The following is a 22,612-nucleotide window of genomic DNA, read 5'->3' as shown; positions in this document are numbered from 1 at the left end:
CTTGCTTCTCAGTGCCAGGTTTAACCTACACAAGTTCAGGTACTATTCCTCCCTTCTTTAATGAATGAATGAGCTTGCACGTTGAAATCTTGAACTTTCTTCCTATTATTAGGCCTAACAGTAGCAGGGCTATTTACAGCTGCATTTTCATGTTGGCTGTCCCGCTAGAGGTCTTTTAGATGTCAGAATGTTGACTGACACTGTGTTTTCATCATTTTTTCCATGCACAGGGCGAGAGTATCCCACCAGGTCCTCCTGCGCCCGACATGAGCAAAAATGTTATGAGTTTACTGCCAGGTGTCATGTACGATGGAACTCAGCCTGGATCTGCGTTTGGTGACGTTATTGCGAACCCTTATCCCTTGGCTTACGTTGGAGAGACTGTCAGTGCTAAGTTCGTAAGTATTCTTTTAAAAAGTCATTTTTCCTTTGGTGAATCCTGATGAGAATAGCGAATTTTCATAAGGAGGTTCAAATATTCTTTCAATGAATGAAATTGGATCGTAAATTTCCTTCTTTCGTTTGCTGTCAAATCCACAAAAGAAAGTAAAGTAGTCAGTATCTAATATTCTTTATATTAAATACTGATTAAATAAGAAAGTTTTTAACAAGTAAGTAATTAAGGAATATATCTTATGAACAAGACTATAGTAAACCTAAAAGTACCCACTGGCTTGAAGACAACTGCCTCACAGAGAACTTTGAATAAAGGATCGTTACCCTCCTCAACTCGACCCTTGTTATTAAGTTAATCCCCATTTTACAGGTTTCCGGACATCCTCGAAATAACGTGATGCTAGGTGGTTCTTTCTTGAAAGTCCAACAATTGCAACCTGATGACTCATGGGTGACGATAGCCACTGATGCAAGCTGGGAAACCAGGTAGGCCTATTGTATCAGGTTAATGTTTTAAGAAAGGAAGGCAGGCAGGCTAAGGTGGTTGCACCCACATGACTCATGGGTAATAATTGCCATATATGTGACATGGAAATGAGGTAAGCATATGACGTCATGTAAATAAAAAAAAAGACAAAAGTAAGTCAAGTAGGCCTATAGTAGCTGCGGCTTGAAAGTAGCTTTTTTTCCGTCTTCACCAGGCCTCCTCAAAGCTCCATGTCTTAATAATCATTTTTACCTTACCTGTATTTTGTGACTCTCTTAATTTATTTTTTTTTATTTTTTCCTAAGTGATATTGAGTTCTCAAATATGCCATTTTCAGTTTGTTGTAAGCGTAAGATATCCAAAAGGGTAGTAAAGGCCCAGAAAATAGAACATGAACATCCTTATATGAATGGGACTTTCAAGACGGGGCCTTCGAAATTCTAAAGTGTCTGTTGACCCTGCCTCTGTCTATTACCTGCATCAATTAAACTTTTTAAATCTTGTCTACTTCATGCATTTTCTCACCTTACATGATCCTTACCCTGCCCTGCAGTCTAAAGTTAACCGAGAAAGCTCTTCTTCTCGCAGGTTCATCTGGGAGCGCGTATCTTCGCTCCTCGGAACGAGCGTGGCGACCGTTAAGTGGGACATCCCGGAAGACACTCCGGTAGGAACTTACCGCATCACCCACGAGGGACATTACAAGACACTATTCAGGGGCATCGACCACTATGAAGGGGTCACCAAGCCCTTCAAGGTAAAAGTTGGGCAAAGGGATACTAATACGCTCTAAGGGCGTAGACCTATGGAAAGCAGAAAACTGAGCTTTTCAAGGCAGGAAAAAAACCATCAATAAATATTTTCAGCTATTTTAGCTTTACTAATTGTTTTGAAGGTCAAAAGACCAGGCCATAATCTGCATGAATCGTTCTTCTTCGCATATGCAAAGAAAATTATCTCCTAAGGCAGAAAATATTCGAAATAATATATGGCTTGAGACCATCAACCTCATCCTTAAAAACTTGCTGAGAACACGGAGGGCGGCATCCATTGGCGCCACTTCCTCCAGAGGGGATACAGGCGTATAGTTTAAACAAAGTCAACATCAACAAACAGAGATAAAAGGTTCCTGCTACGACAAAGTCCACTACCCCAGGACTTCCAATTTACATGTCAGCTGTAAAAGATTGATAGTTATTTCAAGGTAACACTTAGCTAGTGTAGTACATCTCGGATATGAGACTCTTACATCGTCCAGTAACTTCTAACACAAAAGTTGGCTGCTCTTTAGTTGTTACATTTCATCATTTTGTTTAATATTTCAGTAGAACAGCAAAGGTTAACACGAAGTAATGAGTGGCTGTTTCAGAGATAGAAAAAAAGATAATAATATTATGCAATTTTAGGACACTGCTCATTCTAACATATATGGGTTCGAATCCCATCTGAAAAGGTAAGAGTTTTTTCGTTTACTTCCCGTTTGAATTCAATGTTTAAAGTAGTAAGTGCATCCAACAACAATAATAATAATAATAATAATAATAATAATAATAATAATAATAATAATAATAATAATAATAATAATAATAATAATAATAATAATAATGTGCGTGTCTCTACACGAAACATTTATTCTTTCCTTGTAAAATACATCCCATAATATCACTTCAGTCTATGCTACAGCAACCTATATTTAAAAGGAATTATGAAAATGCATTCACCATTCTTATACACAATCCCTTGGCTAAGTAACGACTATCATACGTACATTCAATGAGCTCTGGATTTATGATATAAAACGATCTGAAATAATTTGTGGATCATATTCTAACATTAGTTTTCCAATATAAAAATAATTCAATAAGAAAAATTGTTTAAACTTAGGAAGATAGGCCTAGTTGTGTTCCTGAAAATCGTAACAAGAAAAATTCATTAATTCTTTGAAAACTTCGAGTGTTTCTTCTCTTCAAGGCTATTTGTCTGAGTAAGTCATGTGTATATGCCCTGTATGGTGGAAGCACTAGCGGATCCAGTGGGGTGCCCCTGGGCACGTGCCCTCCCATGAAAAATGAGAAAATAATAATATTGAAGATTTGGATAATAGTAACATAAATGAGAAATATAGAAATGGGGGAAAATCTATTATTATATAAATAACGATAAAATTTGAGAAAAAAAATAATAACAATAATCTTAATGACAATAATAATACACATACACACTTATATATGTATATATATAATATTTATATGTGTATAATATGAAAATTGGTGACCCTGCCCCCCGTCCCCCCATGAAATTCCTCTGGATCCTTTAGTACGTGGAAGTATATTAATCTGTAAGTTTCAAGCACGATAGTGTTAAATAACCCTCGCATTTCCCGCCTCGTGAAGGTATAGACAGCCTGTGCATTTCTCTCACGGGAGAAACTTAATTGTACATTTCCTGCATCAGAGGTAAATAACCTGTACATGCCTTTTATCATGGACGTGAATAATTTGTACATTTTCTGTTCCATAGCGCATTCTTTGGTCTTAAAAATGAATATCTTGCATATTTTCTGTTACATAGTGCATTCCTTAGTCATAAAATTAAATAACTTGTACATTTTCTGTTCCATAGTATATTCCTTAGTCATAAAAGTAAATAACTTGTATATTTTCTGTTTCATAGTACATTCCTTAGTCATAAAAGTAAATAACTTGTACATTTGCTGTTCCATAGTGCATTCCTTAGTCACAATAGTAAATAATTTGTACATTTGCTGTTCCATAGTACATTCCTTAGTCACAAAAATAAATAACTTGTACATTTTCTGTTCCACAGTACATTCTTTGTACATTTCCTGTTCCATAATACATTACTGGATTATAAAAGTAAATAATTTGTACATTTTCTGTTCCATAGTAAATTCCTTAATCATACAAGTTAATAACTTGTACATTTCCTGTTCCATAATACATTAATGGATTATAAAAGTAAATAACTTGTACATTTGCTGTTCCATAGTACATTCCTTAGTCACAAAAGTAAATAACTTGTACATTTTCCATGTCCAGAAAGTAAACTAATTTGCATATGTCCTGTGCATTAAAAATAAATATAGTAACTGTAGATTACCTGTACCACACAGGTCGTGGCTGCTCCCCCTCCAACGGGCAACCAAGTACCTCGAAGGCGGAGCCATAAGAGGAAGTTCTGGTGGCAGAAGCTCTTCTTCATGTAAACGTGGCCACCTGCAGCGCCTCCTCCAGGATGCCTGACGAAATCATCTATTGGAAACATAACTGATATTATTTCCTCCTCTCCTTCTACATAATAAATACCCGCCCCCCCCTTTCATCCTACCTCTCCCCAGTTTCTTTTCTCTTCTTCTTCATCTTCTTCGTCTTCGTCTTCTTCTTCTTCTTCTTCTTCTTCTTCTTCTTCTTCTTCTTCTTCTTCTTCTTCTTCTTCTTCTTCTTCAATTTTTGCAAGGATTTGGCAATCAAGTTCATGAGTTACTTGTTCTTTGAAAGGTTTTGGTTTTAAAATCTTGTAGATCAGTATTTATATACTGATATATTATAGTGTCACATAAACGTACTCAAACACATGTTTTGTGTGTATTTTTACACACTCACACACAGATATATATATATATATATATATATATATATATATATATATATATATATATATATATATATATATATATATATATATATATATATACACAAGTTAAAGTTACCAATGCAATTAAGAGGAAAACCCTCCTGTCAGTTACTGGTAATCCTTGCAAATATCTCAAAAGCGTTTTGGAACCTGTTCCTAACATGCCTCATATCCTCTTCTTGCTTACAAACTTTTCTTTCTCCTTTACCTCAAGACAACAGACCTCTCTGTAATAAACTTTATACCTCAAGTCAGGGAAATCTAAGCCCAGCTCAGAATGCCTTAATCTCTGTTAGTATTGAAAGCATTTTGGTTTCTAAGTCAACCTCAGTTGTGCCATATATTTAACAATATACTGGAATAATTGCATTTTGTTTTGTTTATTATCCTCTTTAACATCATTCACAACAAAGAACATTCGATCTTTTGCTCGTGATATGAACAGAGAAAACTCAATTTTATCTTAAAATTTTGGACGATCAATTACAGTCGGAATGGAAACATGTACATTTTGGACTCTCTTTGTAAAATCTAGTTGAATAAAATATCGTTCTATTCTTTTCAGTAACGCAATATACCCGAAAAGTAGAATGGAAGTTGAAGTTTTTTCTAACTGAAATCAACTTCCTACGATTCCAAAAATATATTTTTTGAACGTTTGGGTATTTTTATTGCTTCCCCAAAACAAGACACAACCCGAAAATGTGATAAAATTTATGACCTGCAACTTTGGGCTATTTATTTTAACAATTTTTAAAATAAATCAGTACCTTCAATCTTTCAAGAAATTTATTTACCTAGATTGCTGAGTCCAATTTCTATAAATATCTGGAGATCCTGTCCAGCTCCTATTTTCAGTGTGAGTAGTATTAAGGAAAATATTATCAACGCATGAAAAGAATAATTTGAGGATTTGATATTCTTCTGTGAAGAAACGAAAACCAAAAGTTTGGCACAACAAGCAAGTCTTGGTATGAAAATGATCTTTGGAGTGGCATTATAAAGTATATAAAACTGAAAGGATCTTTAGAATGGCTCTGTGATGTAGATGAAACTTATATAGAAACAAAAGTGCAAACTTTTGTTCTTTCTTCTCACCCTTTACAAAACTGTCTGTCTACCAGACACGGTTTATCTTACTGTTGTTACTTTATATCGAACTCCGATTTCTCTGCATCAGCAATAATTTCATGAAATAATTGAGCCTGAAAAAGTTTCATAGAGTGATTTTGAGACCTAGAAATAATTAAGTCTATCCAAAACCGGTTTATTTTACCTGAATATCGATACCACAGTCTATATTTTTATCAAAAGTAAGCAGTAAGTATTTTTGTGGTTAAACAAATGAAACCAAAAGAACAATAGAATTTTAGCATACTGGTGACTAAATAGCTGACAGATGCGAAACCCAGATGTGTAACTCAAATAGAGCACAACCTACATACTGTATACACATAATTATCCATCTTCATAAATGGAACTTATATAGAAAAACAAATTGATAATTCAAACCAATTTACAATTACATTTTAGGATATAGTCTTTGAAGTTACATATAACATACACAAATTTGTATCTGAAACCAATACGGGGCATACATTTGTGTATGTATGTATGTATGTATGTTTTAGCGCCAGTGTTTTTAGAGCAAGGAATTTTGAATTTTGCTACATAATGTAGCGTTCCCGCAGCTGGCCATGGTGCATAATTAGACTAGCAAACCAAGATTTTAAGTTCACCCAATCAAAATAAACGACCAACGCTTGAACAAAATTTATGAATATTAAAATTATTTCTGATATTAGTGTCACCCAAACGAATAAAATTAGCTGATTATTTTATGTCTTCAGCAAACCTACTGGTGATGCTTAGATTAATCTCATGCAATGTTAGTCATATGTCACGGGGCGATTATGCGGTTATTTTAACGGAAGATTTATTAATATGCTACCGGTCTTTCTTACACTGATAGCTTATTTTATCATTATAAATGCATTCTAAAAACCAAATTCAAACCTAAAATGCATTTTTGGATGCGGACAGTCTTCCTCATGCTTAGCAATCTCAACCTGTCATTCATTCGCCATCTTCATTCAAAATCTCGCGCCACGGAGCTACCAACAAAACAATTAGTCATCCCGAGTTCTTATATGTACACGATAATCCGTATAAATCGGAAAATCAATATATTTTTAGCTTTTATGTGAGAAACTAATGTAAATTCTTTTCAATTCTAACTTCAATATGAATAAAACCACTTATTGCGTTTTCCGTTGGCAATCCTGGTTGTTTAGGCCAAACACCCAAACAGGTGTGGCTGCAATATTAGGAAAACAGCCAAGTAGCACTCGGAAATGGCAGCTATATGAATATTCACACCATAAACCAAAGGTAAGCAGGCATTTTCATTATCTTTAAAGATAAATAAGTAATTTTGAGTCCGACCGAAGTGGTGAAATTTGAAGATTGGTCGTATGGGCCATCTGAGTCAAGGGATTCAAATGTAAACAAAGGTTCACAAGGCAGTTACTTTTACTTTTCTTTCACTTCCTGTGAATTTTTCCGTCGTAATAATGTTTGCTTTAGCGTTTAGCATTATTCCAATATGAAATAGTGGGCAAAATATAGGCAGCGGGAGGTTTAGTCTAATTCCGTGGTCGTAGTGAGTTGGGGCAGGCCGTAGCCCAAACTGGTTATGCTGGGTCAGGTTAGGTTAGGATAGGGAGTCTTATTTATAATAATTTACTAATTTTAACAAAATTAAGTTAGAACTAAGCATTAGCACCACGTCGGGTATTCCCTTTAAAATTGACTTTACCTATAGGCTAGTAAGGTTGCTTAGCCTATCAAGAATTTACTTTTTTTTTTTTGTTGGTCGACTGTAATTAACCTGTAATTAACCTCAGAACTGATTATGTTCTTGTATGCTGGCCGTCCTGGAATGCTATCGCACATGCTCTGTGGTATAGGGGTACTTTTGGTAAAAAGTGGTTTCCTTTGCCAGGTGGTCCGGCGGGTGGAGCCCCCCGGCTAAGTAATGTGGCCTACTAGGTTAGGTTAGGTTAGGGTACATTAGGTTAGTATGGTTCCTTTTATAATAGGTTTCCTTAGCAAATACCTTTCGTATTCGCGGAACCGTTCCATACAGTCCATGCCGAGCTATTACTTAGAAATTCCAAGATAAATAATGAACTAGGATGTTCGGCCAAATGAAAGTTTCCCGTGGTGGAAGGCTAGGCTACTGGAGAGAACTGAAACCTAGCAAATTTGGAAATTTTATCGAAATTAATGTGAGAAATTAACCGTCTTTTATTTGTATTCTTTAAACATGGTGTCTCACAGAGCTTTCCTGCAGAAAAACATAAAAGATGGTAGATATCTCATAAGGTAAATTTTTCAGTTTATCACCTGTACTGCTTTATAGCCTATGCACCCACTTCTATATTGTTCAGCCAAAAAGATTTCCGCAAATGTAAGGGAGACGGCTGCATAAAGATAATGTTTATTAATGTAATTTTTTTTATTTAATAGTATATAAAATGGTATAGGCCTATACAATAGAGCACAAGTGAGATTTTTGAGAAATTCACTGAGATTATGAGAAACATGTTTTTATGCTTGTCTCTGAGGGGCTGGTATTAGCCTAAACATGGTGGAAGCTCTGCTGGGCATTTTTTAAAAGCAAAAGTATAAATAACAGACGGTAATTTTTAAATTTTCTCACCTGTACTGTATTATATACACCCTTTTCTATATTCTTCAGTCAAGAAATTACATCAATAGGTGATATCTTCGTGCGGCCATCTCCTTTACATTTACCAAAATTTTATTAGATATCTATGCAAGGCTCTTCCTTAGAATTACCACTAACTTTGATAAAAGTTGATAATGAACTAGGATATTCAGGTAAATGAAAGTCACCTAGCCTATGGTGGAAGGTTAGGTCATTACTAGGCTACTTTCAGGCCTGGAGGCCCATTTAAGACATGCCTATCCTTGGTCATTCAGTTTTTGAAATTACAGTATTGCAATTTACCCAAGCTCTTAGCTTATCAGTTAGGTTAGGCTATGGTAATAAAATTATACTTTTTAAAATACCTGCAGTATTGTTAGAGCTCTCAAAACTGGTGTGATACAGTTTGTCACAAGTCCCATCACTACTGAAGTTTTTTATGGTTGGGTGTAACTTTATAAAGTAAAAAAATTTAAAAATGATCGTAATTCTATTGTTCTGGTTAAACCAAAGAGGTATCAGATACTTGAGATTGCCATTTGATATTTAAAATTTGAGGAAAGAGTTCAGTTCAATTTCAGTGTTTCTTGAAATTACACAGAACAGGATAAAATGGTTTCCTCATGCTCTTACCATATTTATTGCCAAAGGTAAAAATAGTATCATACTTTGTATTCAGAGATGTCAGTACAGGAATACATAATTTGATAAGAACTCTAAATTTATATGTTTTAAGAAGTACAGCATATCCAAATAATAATCATGTACTGGCTATTCTTGATGGGAAAATATCAAGTGTGTCCCCTGCTGGAACTATTGTAAATTAAGATTCTACATCTCAGCTTCAAAGTTGGCAGTAAAATTTGTGGTTTTACATGTGTTAACAAAATTGTAAGTGAATGGTGCTAAATATTTTACCATAGATAGGGGATAATATGTTTGCTAGCCATTTATCTAATTTATGAGTAGGTACTGCCACATTTGAAGCTATTGGCCTCGGGCGTTGGGCTGTCTTGTGGAGACCATATGTATACAGTACTATATGGTATGGTGATGAAGGGTGGATGGGCTTAAATTTATTCTTTTTGTGTGTAGTTTCTTTTTTCTGTCGCTGTATACAGTATTGTAAGACATACAGACACCTTGCTGAAGAGTGTGTACTGTATTTGAAATCTTTTTGTTGTGTTTTTTACTTCATTAGCCAATCCATTTAAAATTTTTTATGTTAAGAGTATGTATGTGTGGAAGATGGTTTATTTATTTATTTATTTATTTTTTTTTTTTAGAGTACAGGCATGTCTGACATTACATTATGTGTATGACATTTTGGCAAGAAATTTATCATCATGTAGACATTTGCAGTTGTATTAATATACATACAGCTGTCATTGTTATCACCATTATTGCATTGTATTTATTTCAGCTTACATTATCTACTTTCATTTTGTTTCAGATGACACTCATATTCGCCTTGACAGCTGCAGTTGTGTTGTCATGTTGGTGCTTCACAATTTCAGCTGTAGACATACTCGAAGTGGGATGTTTCACAAAAGAAAACGAGAATGTAGAATTTGTTTATCGCTCGACCAATGCTACCAGTGCCGGTAGTGTGGATTTATGCGTTGAAGAATGCAAAACTAAGTTGATGAACTATGCAGCTTTGTCAGGTGGTGAGGATTGTCTTTGTACCAATGCAATCAATGGTAACCCATCTAACTTTTGCAGAACACCTTGCAAAGCCAATGCCTCCCAGATTTGTGGGGGCACTGATGTCATGAGCATATATGAAACAGGTCATGGGATATTTGGACCCCCAGTATCTCTGACACAAGTGGCTAGTAAGCCTTCCAGCTTGCATATTAATTGGGAACCACCTGCTATAGGTTTATCAGAAATCCAAGAATACCTTGTGACAGCCACACCACTGTTTACTTACAGTGAAAGTGATCCAGCAGTGACAATGACATGGGTATTTTCTGCCCAGACAAGAACTGCTTGGTTATATGGTGTTATGCCTGGGACAAAATATGAGATTTCTGTCAGAGCAACTGCTGACAATGGAAAGGTTTTGGGGCATCCCATCAAGAGAGAGATGTGGACAAAAGTAGGCAAGCCTGAAACTCCCGCTATACCCCAGATCTTAAGTCGGACACCTAACACCATAACGGTGCAACTTGAATCCGTTTCCCCAACTGCTGGGCCCATCACAACCTACCAAGTGGTTGTCGTGGATGAGACTGTCCATGTTGAATTGCAGCCTCTCTCTCTGGGGGACTATTATTCTGCTAGTAGAGAGAGAATTCCGTTCTATATTGCAGCTGAATTTACTCCTGATAATTTTATGAATACATTTATTGTTGGCGATGGCAAGATCTATGGGAAATATTATAATGCCCCCTTGCAAGAAGATGTTGATTATCATATTTTGCTGGGAGTTACAAGCACCATAAATGATACTCAGTCAGCATACTCCACCTCCAACCACGAACAGCATGAAAGTACTCTGGACGATGATGAGGTGCAGAAGTTGAGGGAAAACCCGCAGGTGAGGCAGCAGTTAGAGAATCACAGGAAGATGATTCTTGGCCTATCTGTTGCTATTGGGCTCTTTGGGTTCTTGCTCGTTGTGTCCATTGTAGTTTATGTCATGCTGAGGGTCATGGTCAAGAAAAATCGCCGTAGGTCGTCGGAAAACCAAGAGTTGGCTATTAATGCTCAGCAGCCAAACCAAGATTCCGAGAATGGTTATGCTGTGGCTGCACATTACGTTGATGAGGAAACACCGCCCTTGGATCATTACAGGCAGCTGAAAGAGAGAGTGTGGATCATACCTCATCAAGGTCTTACCATAGTTGGTGATATTGGCATTGGGAAATTTGGTGATGTTAAAAAGGTAAGCAGGTCTTATATTTGAAACGTTATGATTGTGCTTAACTCTATGATTCTGAGATCTACTGTAGTTTTCTGTAAAGTTCCTTTTCTTGGTTTTTAGCTAAGATGCAATTTATGTATTGTAAGCTACCAGAATCAGTTTTGTTGAATGTAAAAATTTACTTGCTTGCTGTTGCTTTAATTTTGAGTGAAAATTGGTAAAACAAATAACATTCCATTAAATGCCATAATTCTGCTTCTTAAGTGGATGACATTTCAGTAGTTTCCTAAGCATTCCATTACATTAGAATGGTTACACTGTCAAATTTTTGGAATTGCAGATGCTGTTTCAAGTTAAGTTAAAATCTGTGTTCTATTATTGCAAGAATAGCTAGTTGTTTAAAAAAATCAGACATTTTATGTGAATTTTAGTTTGACTGCCAACATCCATATAAATGACTTCAATAAGCCTTTCCCTTAGAATTGTATTTTCACTTCATGTTGATGTATTTTGACCTCATTGTATATCTTGTAGAGTGTAACTCATTATTTCTTACCAGACAACTGAACAATTGAAGCAGTTAGTAGAACAATAATTGAACTGTAATTAAAAGGGAAAGAAAGTGAGTTTCTTGTGTGAGGAGGTCTCTTTTAACTTCAGCACTTGATTATTCAACTCACGTGCACCAGATGCTTCTTGCTATCATGAACATTTTCTTTCTTCCGTGCACGATTTTCAGATTATGATACCATTCTTCTCAACTCTTCTCAGCCCTTGCCACCTCTCTCTATATCCCTTCTCAAATGTGATACCATTTACACATCTAGCTGCCTTGTGCAGGTCTTTTTAAGGAGAATCTATCTCCTTTTTTTTTTTTTTTTGATGTTGCATTTGCTGACAATAGTTCTGTATATTGTGCTCTTGTTTGGCCTTATCAGTTTTCAGTTCTTGTTTTTTTTTTTTTTCTTGATGGACATGCCAACCCAGTGTGTTTCAACTTTTCCACACTAATGAATTTTCTTTGCACCATGTAAACCTGATTTTTAACAACTAGAATCTTTTGCTCTCTCATAATGCCAATACTGCTTCCCCTTTCTGGTTTCTTCACAAAACTTTTGCCATTACATTGTAAAGACTACCTTGTTTTAAACTCATTGGTCTGGTTAAACTATCCTTTATCATTATAAAGAGGTTATAGACCCTTACGATTGAACTGTTTGAATTGGTTTGTGCTGCCCATGTTATATGCATTGCATTGCTCAGTAGACAGAATGTGCAGTATACTTTTGGTCCCATAACCGCACTGTTCTCTGTCTTTTACCTTTCATCTAATTCGTTTGGTGTCTTCCTCTTTACTGTCCTGTAATCACCTCATTTGAGCAAAATCTTTTGAACAGGCCATTAGAAAAATACAGAAATTTGAAGTGAAGAGTAGTATTTATTGTTTTTTAATTTTTTTATATTTTTATAAATATGTAAACATGCCAATTTTTCATTTCAGGGTGTAGTATCAAATAAAGGACAACAAACAGACGTCCTAATTCACCGCATTCCAGATGATACACTTGATGGTAGCAGAAAGACAAAAATGCTCCGTGAATTTGATGCACACATTCGAATTGCCTCGCATCCAAATGTCATTTCGCTGATTGGTCTAATGGAGGAGCTTAATGTTATATCAGTGGCCTTTGAATATGAAAAGTCCATGCTTAAGACCCATCTAGTTGAGAGTAGGGCAGTTCAACATTACCCTGTTTATGCTGAGAAGAACCGAAGATTCTCAACTCTACCTGAAAATCAGGTAAGGCAACCTTTTTTTTTTTCCATTGCATGTTGTTTGTATAGCCTCAGCATGTAGGAGATCTTGACATATCATGGGACATGTTTTTTCTGGAGCTGGCTAGGTTATTAAGAACCTCTGCAGGTAAAGTACATGCTTGACCTTGTGGAAGGGTAGGGTATGTATTTCTTTGAGCCGAGTTGTCTAGTAACTCTTGAGTTTTGAGGCAGCTGAGAGACAAGTAATGATACATAGTGGCAGGTCCTTGTTCCATTGCAACAAGGAGGAGAATTTTTTCAGTTTCTAGAAAAGGGAATAGAAAAGCAGAAGTGATTTCACTGTTAAATGTATTTAATCAAGCCACACAGAATTATCACAAATCTTACAAAATCACTCAAATGCAGTATACTTCACACAGTGAAGTGTGAAGTATACTTCATGTAGTGTAGGTAAATGCATTGACTGTATTAGAAAATGTCAATAATATGAACAGCTGATATTAATAGGTGTTGGAGGGAAAGGAAGTGGATCAACTTGTCAAAGGTTACTGTCTCTGTTGTATAGGATGCTTTATGTCCTGTATGCATCCTTTAGCAATTTCAAAAACCAAATATGGTGATGTACTCTTGATGCAACTAACTTATCCTTACTGTAAGTTATTATCAGAAGGAAGATTTTAAGTAGTTATTTTTTTAAGTGATTGTTACATTTATTTTTTCCAGGCACTTGATATGTTAGTTGGGATTGCCCGAGGTATGAGTCACCTGTCCTCTCTTGGTATAGTTCATGGTCAATTGTGTGCCAGAAATGTTGTGCTTGTTGATGGTGCCAGGCCAAAACTTACAGGTTTTGGTCTCCTTCATTACCACAACGATTTATATGTACCTGACTACAGAAGATGGCATTCAGTTGAAACTCTTCGAACTAAGGTCTCAGCACCAAAGAGTGATGTCTGGTCATTTGGATGTTTGATGTGGGAAGTTGTCACTCTTGGAGGAACCCCGTATGCGGATGTACGGACAGATGAGGTGCCTGGAAGAGTCTTACGTGGGCTAAGGCTGCCCCAGCCTCAGTATGTTGCAGATGAGCTTTATCAGGTAATGTTAGACTGCTGGCAAATGGACCTTGACGAGCGTCCATCATTCCCCGAGTTGGAGAACACCCTAAGTAACCTAGCCAGTGATGATGTTACTCCTCACCTTCTTTTCTCACTCTACCAATCATTCCAGTATGAGCAGTATGCTCCCCATTATGAATTTGTAGATTGATAATGTAGTGTCTTCAGCTTTGTGATCATACCAAGTTGTGATCTTGTGCTCAGTTGAGAGCTATGTTATTTCTTGAATTGGTGGATGTACAAATATATTTCAAAGTAATAGAGCTCAAATTAGTAGTAGAGAAAGTGAGAGAGATTTCTTTGGTATATTATGAAGGTCCAGTGGTTAAAAGAGATTAGTCTGTATGAATCCCATGATTCATGATTAGTACTTTAGTAGCTCTAAGGATTTTTCTGGGTTATCTTGCAAGTGCAGTATGTCTGATGTTTAGCTTACACTGATGCAGACCTAAAACCTAATAAGAGATGATCTTTTGTCCTCTCATACTCTTTTATCATATCTTTTTTTAGAAATGTTGAGAAATTTCTGTTTCACATTGTGGGAAAATGTGCACCTAGTTATCTGCAGAATTTGTGCAAATTAAAGTTGGGTACTTTAGTTTACGTTATACAGTATTCATAGGTGAGTCAGAATGACTCGTGCAACACTTAACATGCCAATTCATGTTTACATTGTGCCAATAGACAAGTATTAAGGAGCACAAGTTTTTTCATGCACAGTAATATTTTTGAGCCTATCAGTTATCACTGATAGAAATTGATTATTTTATATAATGAAAAAATAATTTCAGAATGATAAATTTTATTGTGATATGAATGCTTCCAGGTTGTGAAAACTATTTCTTTACTGCTCTTTTTTTATGATTTTATATTTACGATATGAATGTCATAGGTACATTTTAATGACAAATAACTGGTGGCTTTTATTATGTTGTGTAGTCTTTCTTACCTGCAAGAATTTTAGTTTCTTAGGTTATGAAAAGAACTACTGAAATAATTGCACTGTGCAATATTTATTCTGCAAGTTTGGAGCTTAGTAGAAAAGTGGGTAATGAATATGTAATCTTTCTGAGCTTTGAATGCTGCCTCTCATAATCTTATGAGATCAATATCAGTGTTAGCAATGCTAGTTTTCTGTGAATGTGTAAATTGTGCATCTGTGTAAGGAAGTAATCTCAAGCAGTCGCTAAAAATAATTTTATTGTCGAGTTGAATGTAACTTAATGCTAAAATTTGCTGTGTTCCTAAACAAACATGAATCTTCTTATTTTACATTTACATCAGACTGCTGATGTACTGGCGAGATCATAATTCAATATTTACTGCAGAGTAAGTCGAGGTGTGATAGGTAAAGCTGAAATAAGGTGTGGATGAGTCACCTATTTACCCATTGGTAACGAACCATGGTTTTGTTGATTTTTCATCTCCAGTGGTAGGTTATTTTTCATATTCTTGGTTTGAGAGTATCATTGAGTGCCTTTTGGTATAATTTTGTTTACAATTTTTATGTCCATATGTGATAACTGCCCTCTTTAGGAACACTGCTGAATGACATTGTCTTTGAATGCTTGTTGAGCAAAACATAGAGGTCGTGAATGCATGCTTTCCATAGAGGAAGCATTATATACATTCATTATTAAGTCCCCTTTTAGCTCTCCTGTTAAACCCAGTTGCCTGTGTTGCATTCAAGTCATGCTTGACACCACTGCAACAGATTTTCACATGACGGTTGTGTGATATTACCAGTAAAATCATTAAACTTCCTACAGCTTGAAAATTTTGTGCCATTTTCTCAATGGTAACGATCTTCATGCTCTAGTATCAAGAATGAACAGGACTACATCTATTCCTTCCCCAATGTGCCATTCAGTTACCTGTGGAGTAAGTGTTTTTATATGGATATGAAAGAAAAAATTTTCATATACAGTGCTGTCTTTCAAGAATTGTTACCATATAAAGCTTACACAAAGTTCCCACCTTTGTTCCCTGCAGATTGATAGTCATCTAAGACAATGACTTTTCCAGGGAGTCAGCTGATTGATACTACCTGTGACTCTCTCTTGTTGCCCATTTACCATATATGAGAACTATGGATAGTCTGTTTACTAACACAGCAGCAGTTTAAATTACTGCCTATGTAAAGTAGGCATTTTTTAGGAACACCCTGATTATTTTAAATTTTTTGCAGCTATATTTATTATTTAGAAATGCAGCTGTATTTATTATTTAGAAGTGTATGACTTTTTCAAACAACAGTTATATATAGATTTTAAAAACTGACGTTGTTGATCATATTTTTTAAGACTTTTTAGTGTAGACATTACATATTTACTGTACATTCCATAATCATTCTTATGGTACCCAGATGCCAGAATATCATTTATTGTTTTGGTTGTTTGGTTTAAGATTCTGTTTAGTATGTTGTCAAGTTGCTAGTGACTTCTGGTTTATTTGAAGATGTATCAGATAGTGTAGGAAAAGAGGTTGAAAATAACTTGGGGTTTATTAAATAATTTTTATTTTACCTGTATTTGTTACACCATACAGTGTTTACTTAGAATACTGTATAAGCAGTGATGATGTTATGAATTGTTTATCAGTCCATATTTTCTTGTCTTCATACACAATGGAAGTATTGTATTCTATCTGAAAATATTTTGCATACCATTGGTTTTATGATCATGACCATTTACAAGGTCTGAGCACAGACAATTGCCAGAGGGCAATTTTCCAATGGTCGTACAATTTTTTGAACTTGTGCATGGCTTAAACATTGTACCTGATGCTGAACACATCTATCAGGTGTAGCAACAAAGGAGCAGCATAGCTTTGGTGATGTTTATGAATCTTTCACTCAGTACAGTTCACTTTCTGCTTCAGATATAAGAGAATACCAAAGAAATACAAGTTTGATTGATACAGCATATAGAAAGTGCTGCTTGTCTGCAGTCACTCTTTTCATTAGGCAAAGCTTTTGATTAGTGAAACACTGTATTTGATTACTATTAAGCTTTCAGCTGTAGCGGCAAGATTCAGTGATATATATCCTGATGTTTACCCGTTGGTGGGAAAACGTTGAGTATTTTGTCAGATTGTGTGTAGTAAAGTAGTGTAGTTTGCATTCAATCAAAGATGATGATGGAAGCGGAAGTGGATTTCTTCTTGCTTTCATAGTGCCTGGCGCTGATAGTAACACAGTAGTACATATAGCCTATATACTGTAGATGAACTATTTGGAATTTCCATACGCGACTGGTTTTTTAAGTTTCAAGGGTTTTGGTATGGCCTTGGAGATATGGGTGGGAATTGCTTTAGAAGAGAATTTGTGACTTTTTATGTACCTAATTTGTGTTGTGTTAATGGAATTTAATAGATGTACCGGTACATTATCTAGTGTTTTACATGATCTCTGAAACAGTATAGTGCCTGTACAGTATGTTTTTAGTGTATATGTTGTGAATGTATATAGGAAATTGAAAGCAAGTATAAATTTTTTTGTGCATAATGTGTACCCTACTTAGAAATAATTTAGGATAATACTGTTTGTATAATTCTTTTTCTGGTACACGTTAATTAAATATTTTCATTTTTGATCCACCTGGAAAGCACTCTGATATAAGTTAAGCTGGCCTGAAGAGTTTGCTCTTAATTTGGGGATTCAGACAAAATTTCTTTCAGATTTCTTTCAGATTTGATTCAAGATTTGATATTGTTTGTTGAAGGCTGGACAGTCAAATAAAATATATTTATTTGCTGGTATTTTACAATCTGCTAATGGGCCATGTAGTTTACTCATGAAATACCTATGGGTGAAATTAGTGTGACGAATTCAAACAGGATAATTTACTTAAATGAGGTGTTCTTTTTTAAACTAACACCAGGCTGAGTTGAATATAATTTTCATTTTATAGCTTGACCTGCTTGATAATAATGATCAATATGGTTGATAATTACTTACAGTTGTGTAATCAGATTCAGTCGTTTTCATATATAAGACTGGTGTGCAGGTTTTTTTGTAAGCAAGGTGTAGTTACAGAAATTACGGCAAGACAAAAATTACACTCAAAGTTGAACAACTCAGTAGGCAGAGACCGAAGGGACCGGAGTGTCATTATAGGTAAAGGGATGCTGTGAAAATACAGCAGAACTGTCATGTGTGGATTCTGTTGGTTTGTTTATGATATGCCTGTCTTATGTCACGTGTCATTGTCTCAGGTTAATCACATACGTCAGCAGTTTTGATAAGTTTGTATACTTTGATGCAGTAAATTACTGTGTTGTCATCTTTCATGTTTGAAGCAAGTTGTATGCTGTTGGTTATTGACATTAACATTCAGCTAGGTGGTGTGGTAAAATTTTTCTTAATTATTGCTGTACAGGCAGTCCCCGGTTTACGTCGGGTTCCGTTCCTGAAGCGTGACATAGGCTGGAAAACAACTTAGGTCGGAACACTAATAAAAAATTGCTAAAAACGACAAATAAAGTGACGAAAGCCTTATCTTTAATTCTTTGGTTGTCTTGAAAAATTCCCAGCTGATTTACCTTGCTTCTGGTGAGGTGTGTATCCATGATCATGTAGAATTTCCTCCAAAATTGTACAAATATTCTTCCGTCGCTGTAAGACTGAAACAACGTAACTGCGGAACATCCGCTGTAACCCAGGACAGATTTTTTTTATGAATATATTTGAAAGGCGCCGTAAGCTTGGAACGACGTAAGCCGAGGCTGACGTAACCTGGGGACTACTTGTAGAACTGTACCAGCGTCCATGTTTAATGTTGCTGTATTATATATGGAAATTTAATGGAACTCTAGTCATATGCTGTAATTTTTTTGAGTGACTATCATTGGCACAATATTTTTTCGAGTTATCAGTTTTTCTAGGACAGTGTTTTTAAGGTGAGATAGTTTAGCAGAGAGTTTCTGTTGTTGGTTTCATATAATCATGTTTAACTTCAGGTCACAAAGTGAGAATAGAAAGAATGTTATTGTGTTCAGAGATTTTATTTCATGTTTTTCAAATAGGATGCATTTGTCTTCTACAGTAAATGTTAGTAACCTATTAACTCCACATTAGGTAATGGAAGAGTTCATGTGTGCGGCCATGATTAATTATAGTCTGAATTTGTCAGCTACACATTAGTATTTGTAATGGATTTTGTATTAATATTATAAACATTTGTGATGTACTGTACTTAACCAGGTCAAAACCTATTGTCCAGTAGCATAAATAGGGTAATTAATGTCCTAAAGCCCAGACGATAGCAAATAGTCATAATGAGTTATTTTTAAGCCTGTATAGAATCGTAGATAATTTTTATAACGGTATATGTATCATAAATCATTGTACTTCAGTAAACTGTAATGACATTCCATGATATAGCTGTAATGTTATAAAAAATTGTAATGCTATCAAGACATTCCATGATATACCGGTATAGGACATTCCAAGAGAATGGTTTTTGTCAGGGGAATACTAATATTTGCAATATTTACCAGTTATTATAACTTCCCTCATTAATGATTAAAGTACTGTAAAACATTAATTTTGCCAAAAGATTATTAAGCAAAGCATGAGGAATACCGTATGTTTTGTATTGCTGTCAAAAAGAAGTTGTGTAAAGTTGATGAGTTTGCAATTTATTAATGTACCAAATTAAGACAAGACTTGCGTTTTCAACTGGCATGCCATTTTAGTGATGTTATATTTTAGCCCTAGTGTTTATGGGATATTTAACATTGCATGAAAATTGAAATTTAAGAATGTACCATATCTCATTACTTCATCCTGCTGTGAGGATTATCAGTATGGATAGGTTAATTTTGCAGCGTAGTATCCTCTCAGGAAATCATATTGTTGTTAAGACTATCGTTTACATATCCTGTCATGGATTTCTTCTGATTTTTACTAAAAGCAGTATATACTTAATTTAATTCATTCAGAACTAACCTGTAAAATTTCTTGAATACTATATCTGTTACTGTATTCAACTATTTCAGTGTCTTTTACTTTTCCAGGTGATGTATGTGGTTTTTATTAGCCAGGGTAGTGTACTTTATCCTTTTAAGGAATCAAGAGCATTGTATGGTTATATAATACTCTTCAGATGTTTACTTTCCAGTTGCTGGAGGTGTTGTTGATGAATTATTATTCTTGTTCCTCTTAGGCCCCAGCACCGGGCTGTACGGCCCAATTTTCATATATTCTGTCACTCCTCTTAGTCTTGTTTACATCTGTGTCTTATTGTCTTAGGTATATATCTTTATGAAGAATAGGTCTTCCCGATGATTCATTTATTATTATGTATTTCAGTGGGAAATACATTTTTTGTTCAGTAGCTACTGTTCTCTGTGCATGAGATTTGCCAACTTCTTCCTTAGTCTGTCACTGAATAGTATAGAATGTATTTAATTTCTTTATATATATAGTGCAGGTACATTGCAGAGGCCACAGTTCTAGTTTGATTTTTAACATTTATTAAATAGCTCACTAATTGCACTATACTCTAGTGAAATTGGCTATACTGTAGATCCTTTTTTATTTTTACATTTTATTATATATACTGTACTTACTTTTTATACCACTGTATATATATGGTACATATTTTTCTTATTTTCATTAAAGTATAAAATTGTCTAACATTGGGTTTGTTTCACCTGTGTTTGAATACTGAGCATTAGCAGGTAATTTACACAAAAAGTATATTCATGTGGAGTCCAAACCACTGTAATGCCAGTTGTTGCTGCACTTGTTTTGGTTGGTCAGACTCTCTAGGTGGCAAGTAGTAAGTAATACCGTCCCAAGGAGGAGCGGGATTGTGTCACACTTTCCATTATGATTTTTTAGAGAAATATAGTTGCCTGTAGTGTATTGGCAGGATTGAAGGAAGGACTATTCATGTGGAATATCAGCCACCGTGGAAGTGCCAAAGTCCACAGCACAGCGAGACAAGAAGGCTATTGGAAATCATCAGAAAGCTGTAGCACTTGATCAAATAAGGTAAGGCATTTTATTTTGATATTTAACAGTCAAGTAAAACTAACCAACAACAAATGAAAGAGAGGCCCTCATTGGCAAGACACCCTGATTGTTAATTATACTGGTAAAGTGATCCGTTTGATTTCCTCTATATTTTTAACCTGTTGAAGTAAATAAAAAGCCATTGCGAAGTAAGAATTTGTTCTTAGCATGAACGCAAGTTCCTAGTTGTGGCAATTGATTGTACATGAATTGGGCATTGGGTCGGTATACTGAAGAATTTTATTAAAACTGTCAAGTTTTCCTAGTTGGACACAGGTGGTTGTTGGCTTTCAACTTTCTCGTAACTGGTTTTCCTCAGTACAGTGCATACAAGAATGAATACTTTATTATGTGTTATATTAAATTCAGCAATTCAGTTGATCCATAAATTATTTAAGAGTTTTTGCTATGATTACTTATTACATCTCTTTAATTATTCAAATTGAAGTTATGGCTGTCTTTGTCTTGGTTTGCCTTTGAGCTGTGTACACTCAAAATATGAAGTTGCTCTGAAGCATGCTTGAAACATGGCTTTGGATATATTCAATTAATTGTTCCAAATACAGGCAATTCCCTGTTAATGGCGGGGGTTCCGTCCCCAGGTGAGGGCCGCTAAATGAAAATCTGGCGATAATAGCGCCAAAAACCCTGCTGAACAGGACTGTTGACCAGATATCAGTGCTGTTAACTGGAGATGGGCGCCGAAATCCCCACTTAACAGCGTCGTTAACCGGAGATCGCCTCTGAAATCCCCACTTATGGCGCCGTTAACTAAAGATAGGCACTGCAAATCCGGTTGGTGACATCGCTAGCCAAGCGCCATTAACCGATGCTGCCAGTAAGCGGGGACTGCCTGTACCGTTTGGGCATTCAGGCTCGCAAATTTTAGCAACATCCTGGTGTGGGGACATTTCCTGTGAAAAAATTTGTGTGAATAGGCACTTCTCTAGAAATAACTTTTTTGTGGACTGCACTTATGTTTGGGACATAAACCAACCAGTTTGTGTAGCAAGGTTACTGTACAAACAATTGTAGATGTATTTATAGTATATAGTGTATTCCAGTTATTCTCAGGGTTTTGCGCAGCACAACGTTTTAGGCTGTGTACATACTGCCTAAGATTTTTGTGTGTATGCTGGGCTGAGTACTCTTTTCATTCACTGTTTTTTTAGGCGACTTGCTACATAGTAGTTGGTGGGTGTTTTAGTTAGCATAAAACTATTGTCTTAAGTCGCCAACAATAGTGTTGTGGGACTGTGGCTGTATTTAGTCTTATGGTCTCTTTCTTACTGACAATAGAACTTGTGAAACTATGGACAGTTATGGTCCAATGAAGTTTCCCTGTATTTGTTTGAGATTTTTGGACATTTGATTCATTATGCTTCACATATATGCATATCCATCTATGATTCTTGTTTGGCGTAAAAATATGACTGAGGACTTTTATTTGAAATTACCATTTAAATATCTTCCACATAGTCTATTCCAAGAGGGAACTTCCACTAATATCTGCACTCTTTAAAGTTACTGTACTAGTATCTACTTCCTGCCA

The 22,612-nt window shown here is 35.5% G+C and overlaps 2 protein-coding genes across 2 annotated transcripts in view; both read left to right on the top strand.

Moving 5' to 3' along the window:
* CDase (neutral ceramidase) overlaps positions 1–4,906 on the top strand; it is a 113,828-nt gene extending 108,922 nt beyond the window's left edge. Inside the window, exons 12-16 of the mRNA XM_067086320.1 lie at positions 231–398; positions 767–882; positions 1,472–1,640; positions 4,017–4,522; positions 4,599–4,906. Coding sequence (XP_066942421.1) covers positions 231–398; positions 767–882; positions 1,472–1,640; positions 4,017–4,109 — 546 coding nt within the window. The 3' untranslated portion in view covers positions 4,110–4,522; positions 4,599–4,906. The remainder of the gene's footprint in view (positions 1–230; positions 399–766; positions 883–1,471; positions 1,641–4,016; positions 4,523–4,598) is intronic.
* Positions 4,907–6,766: 1,860 nt separating this feature from the next.
* On the top strand, positions 6,767–20,679 carry Wsck (tyrosine-protein kinase Wsck). Its single transcript, XM_067086312.1, has 4 exons — positions 6,767–6,928; positions 9,724–11,163; positions 12,644–12,943; positions 13,645–20,679. Exons 1-4 carry the CDS (start codon positions 6,782–6,784, stop codon positions 14,188–14,190), a joined length of 2,433 nt encoding a protein of 810 aa, XP_066942413.1. The 5' UTR covers positions 6,767–6,781; the 3' UTR covers positions 14,191–20,679.
* The last annotated feature ends 1,933 nt before the right edge of the window (positions 20,680–22,612 follow it).

The sequence above is a fragment of the Macrobrachium rosenbergii genome, chromosome 42 (genome assembly GCF_040412425.1).
Source record: "Macrobrachium rosenbergii isolate ZJJX-2024 chromosome 42, ASM4041242v1, whole genome shotgun sequence".
Classification (NCBI taxonomy): domain Eukaryota; kingdom Metazoa; phylum Arthropoda; class Malacostraca; order Decapoda; family Palaemonidae; genus Macrobrachium; species Macrobrachium rosenbergii.
This window is presented reverse-complemented; position numbering and strand designations above follow the sequence as displayed.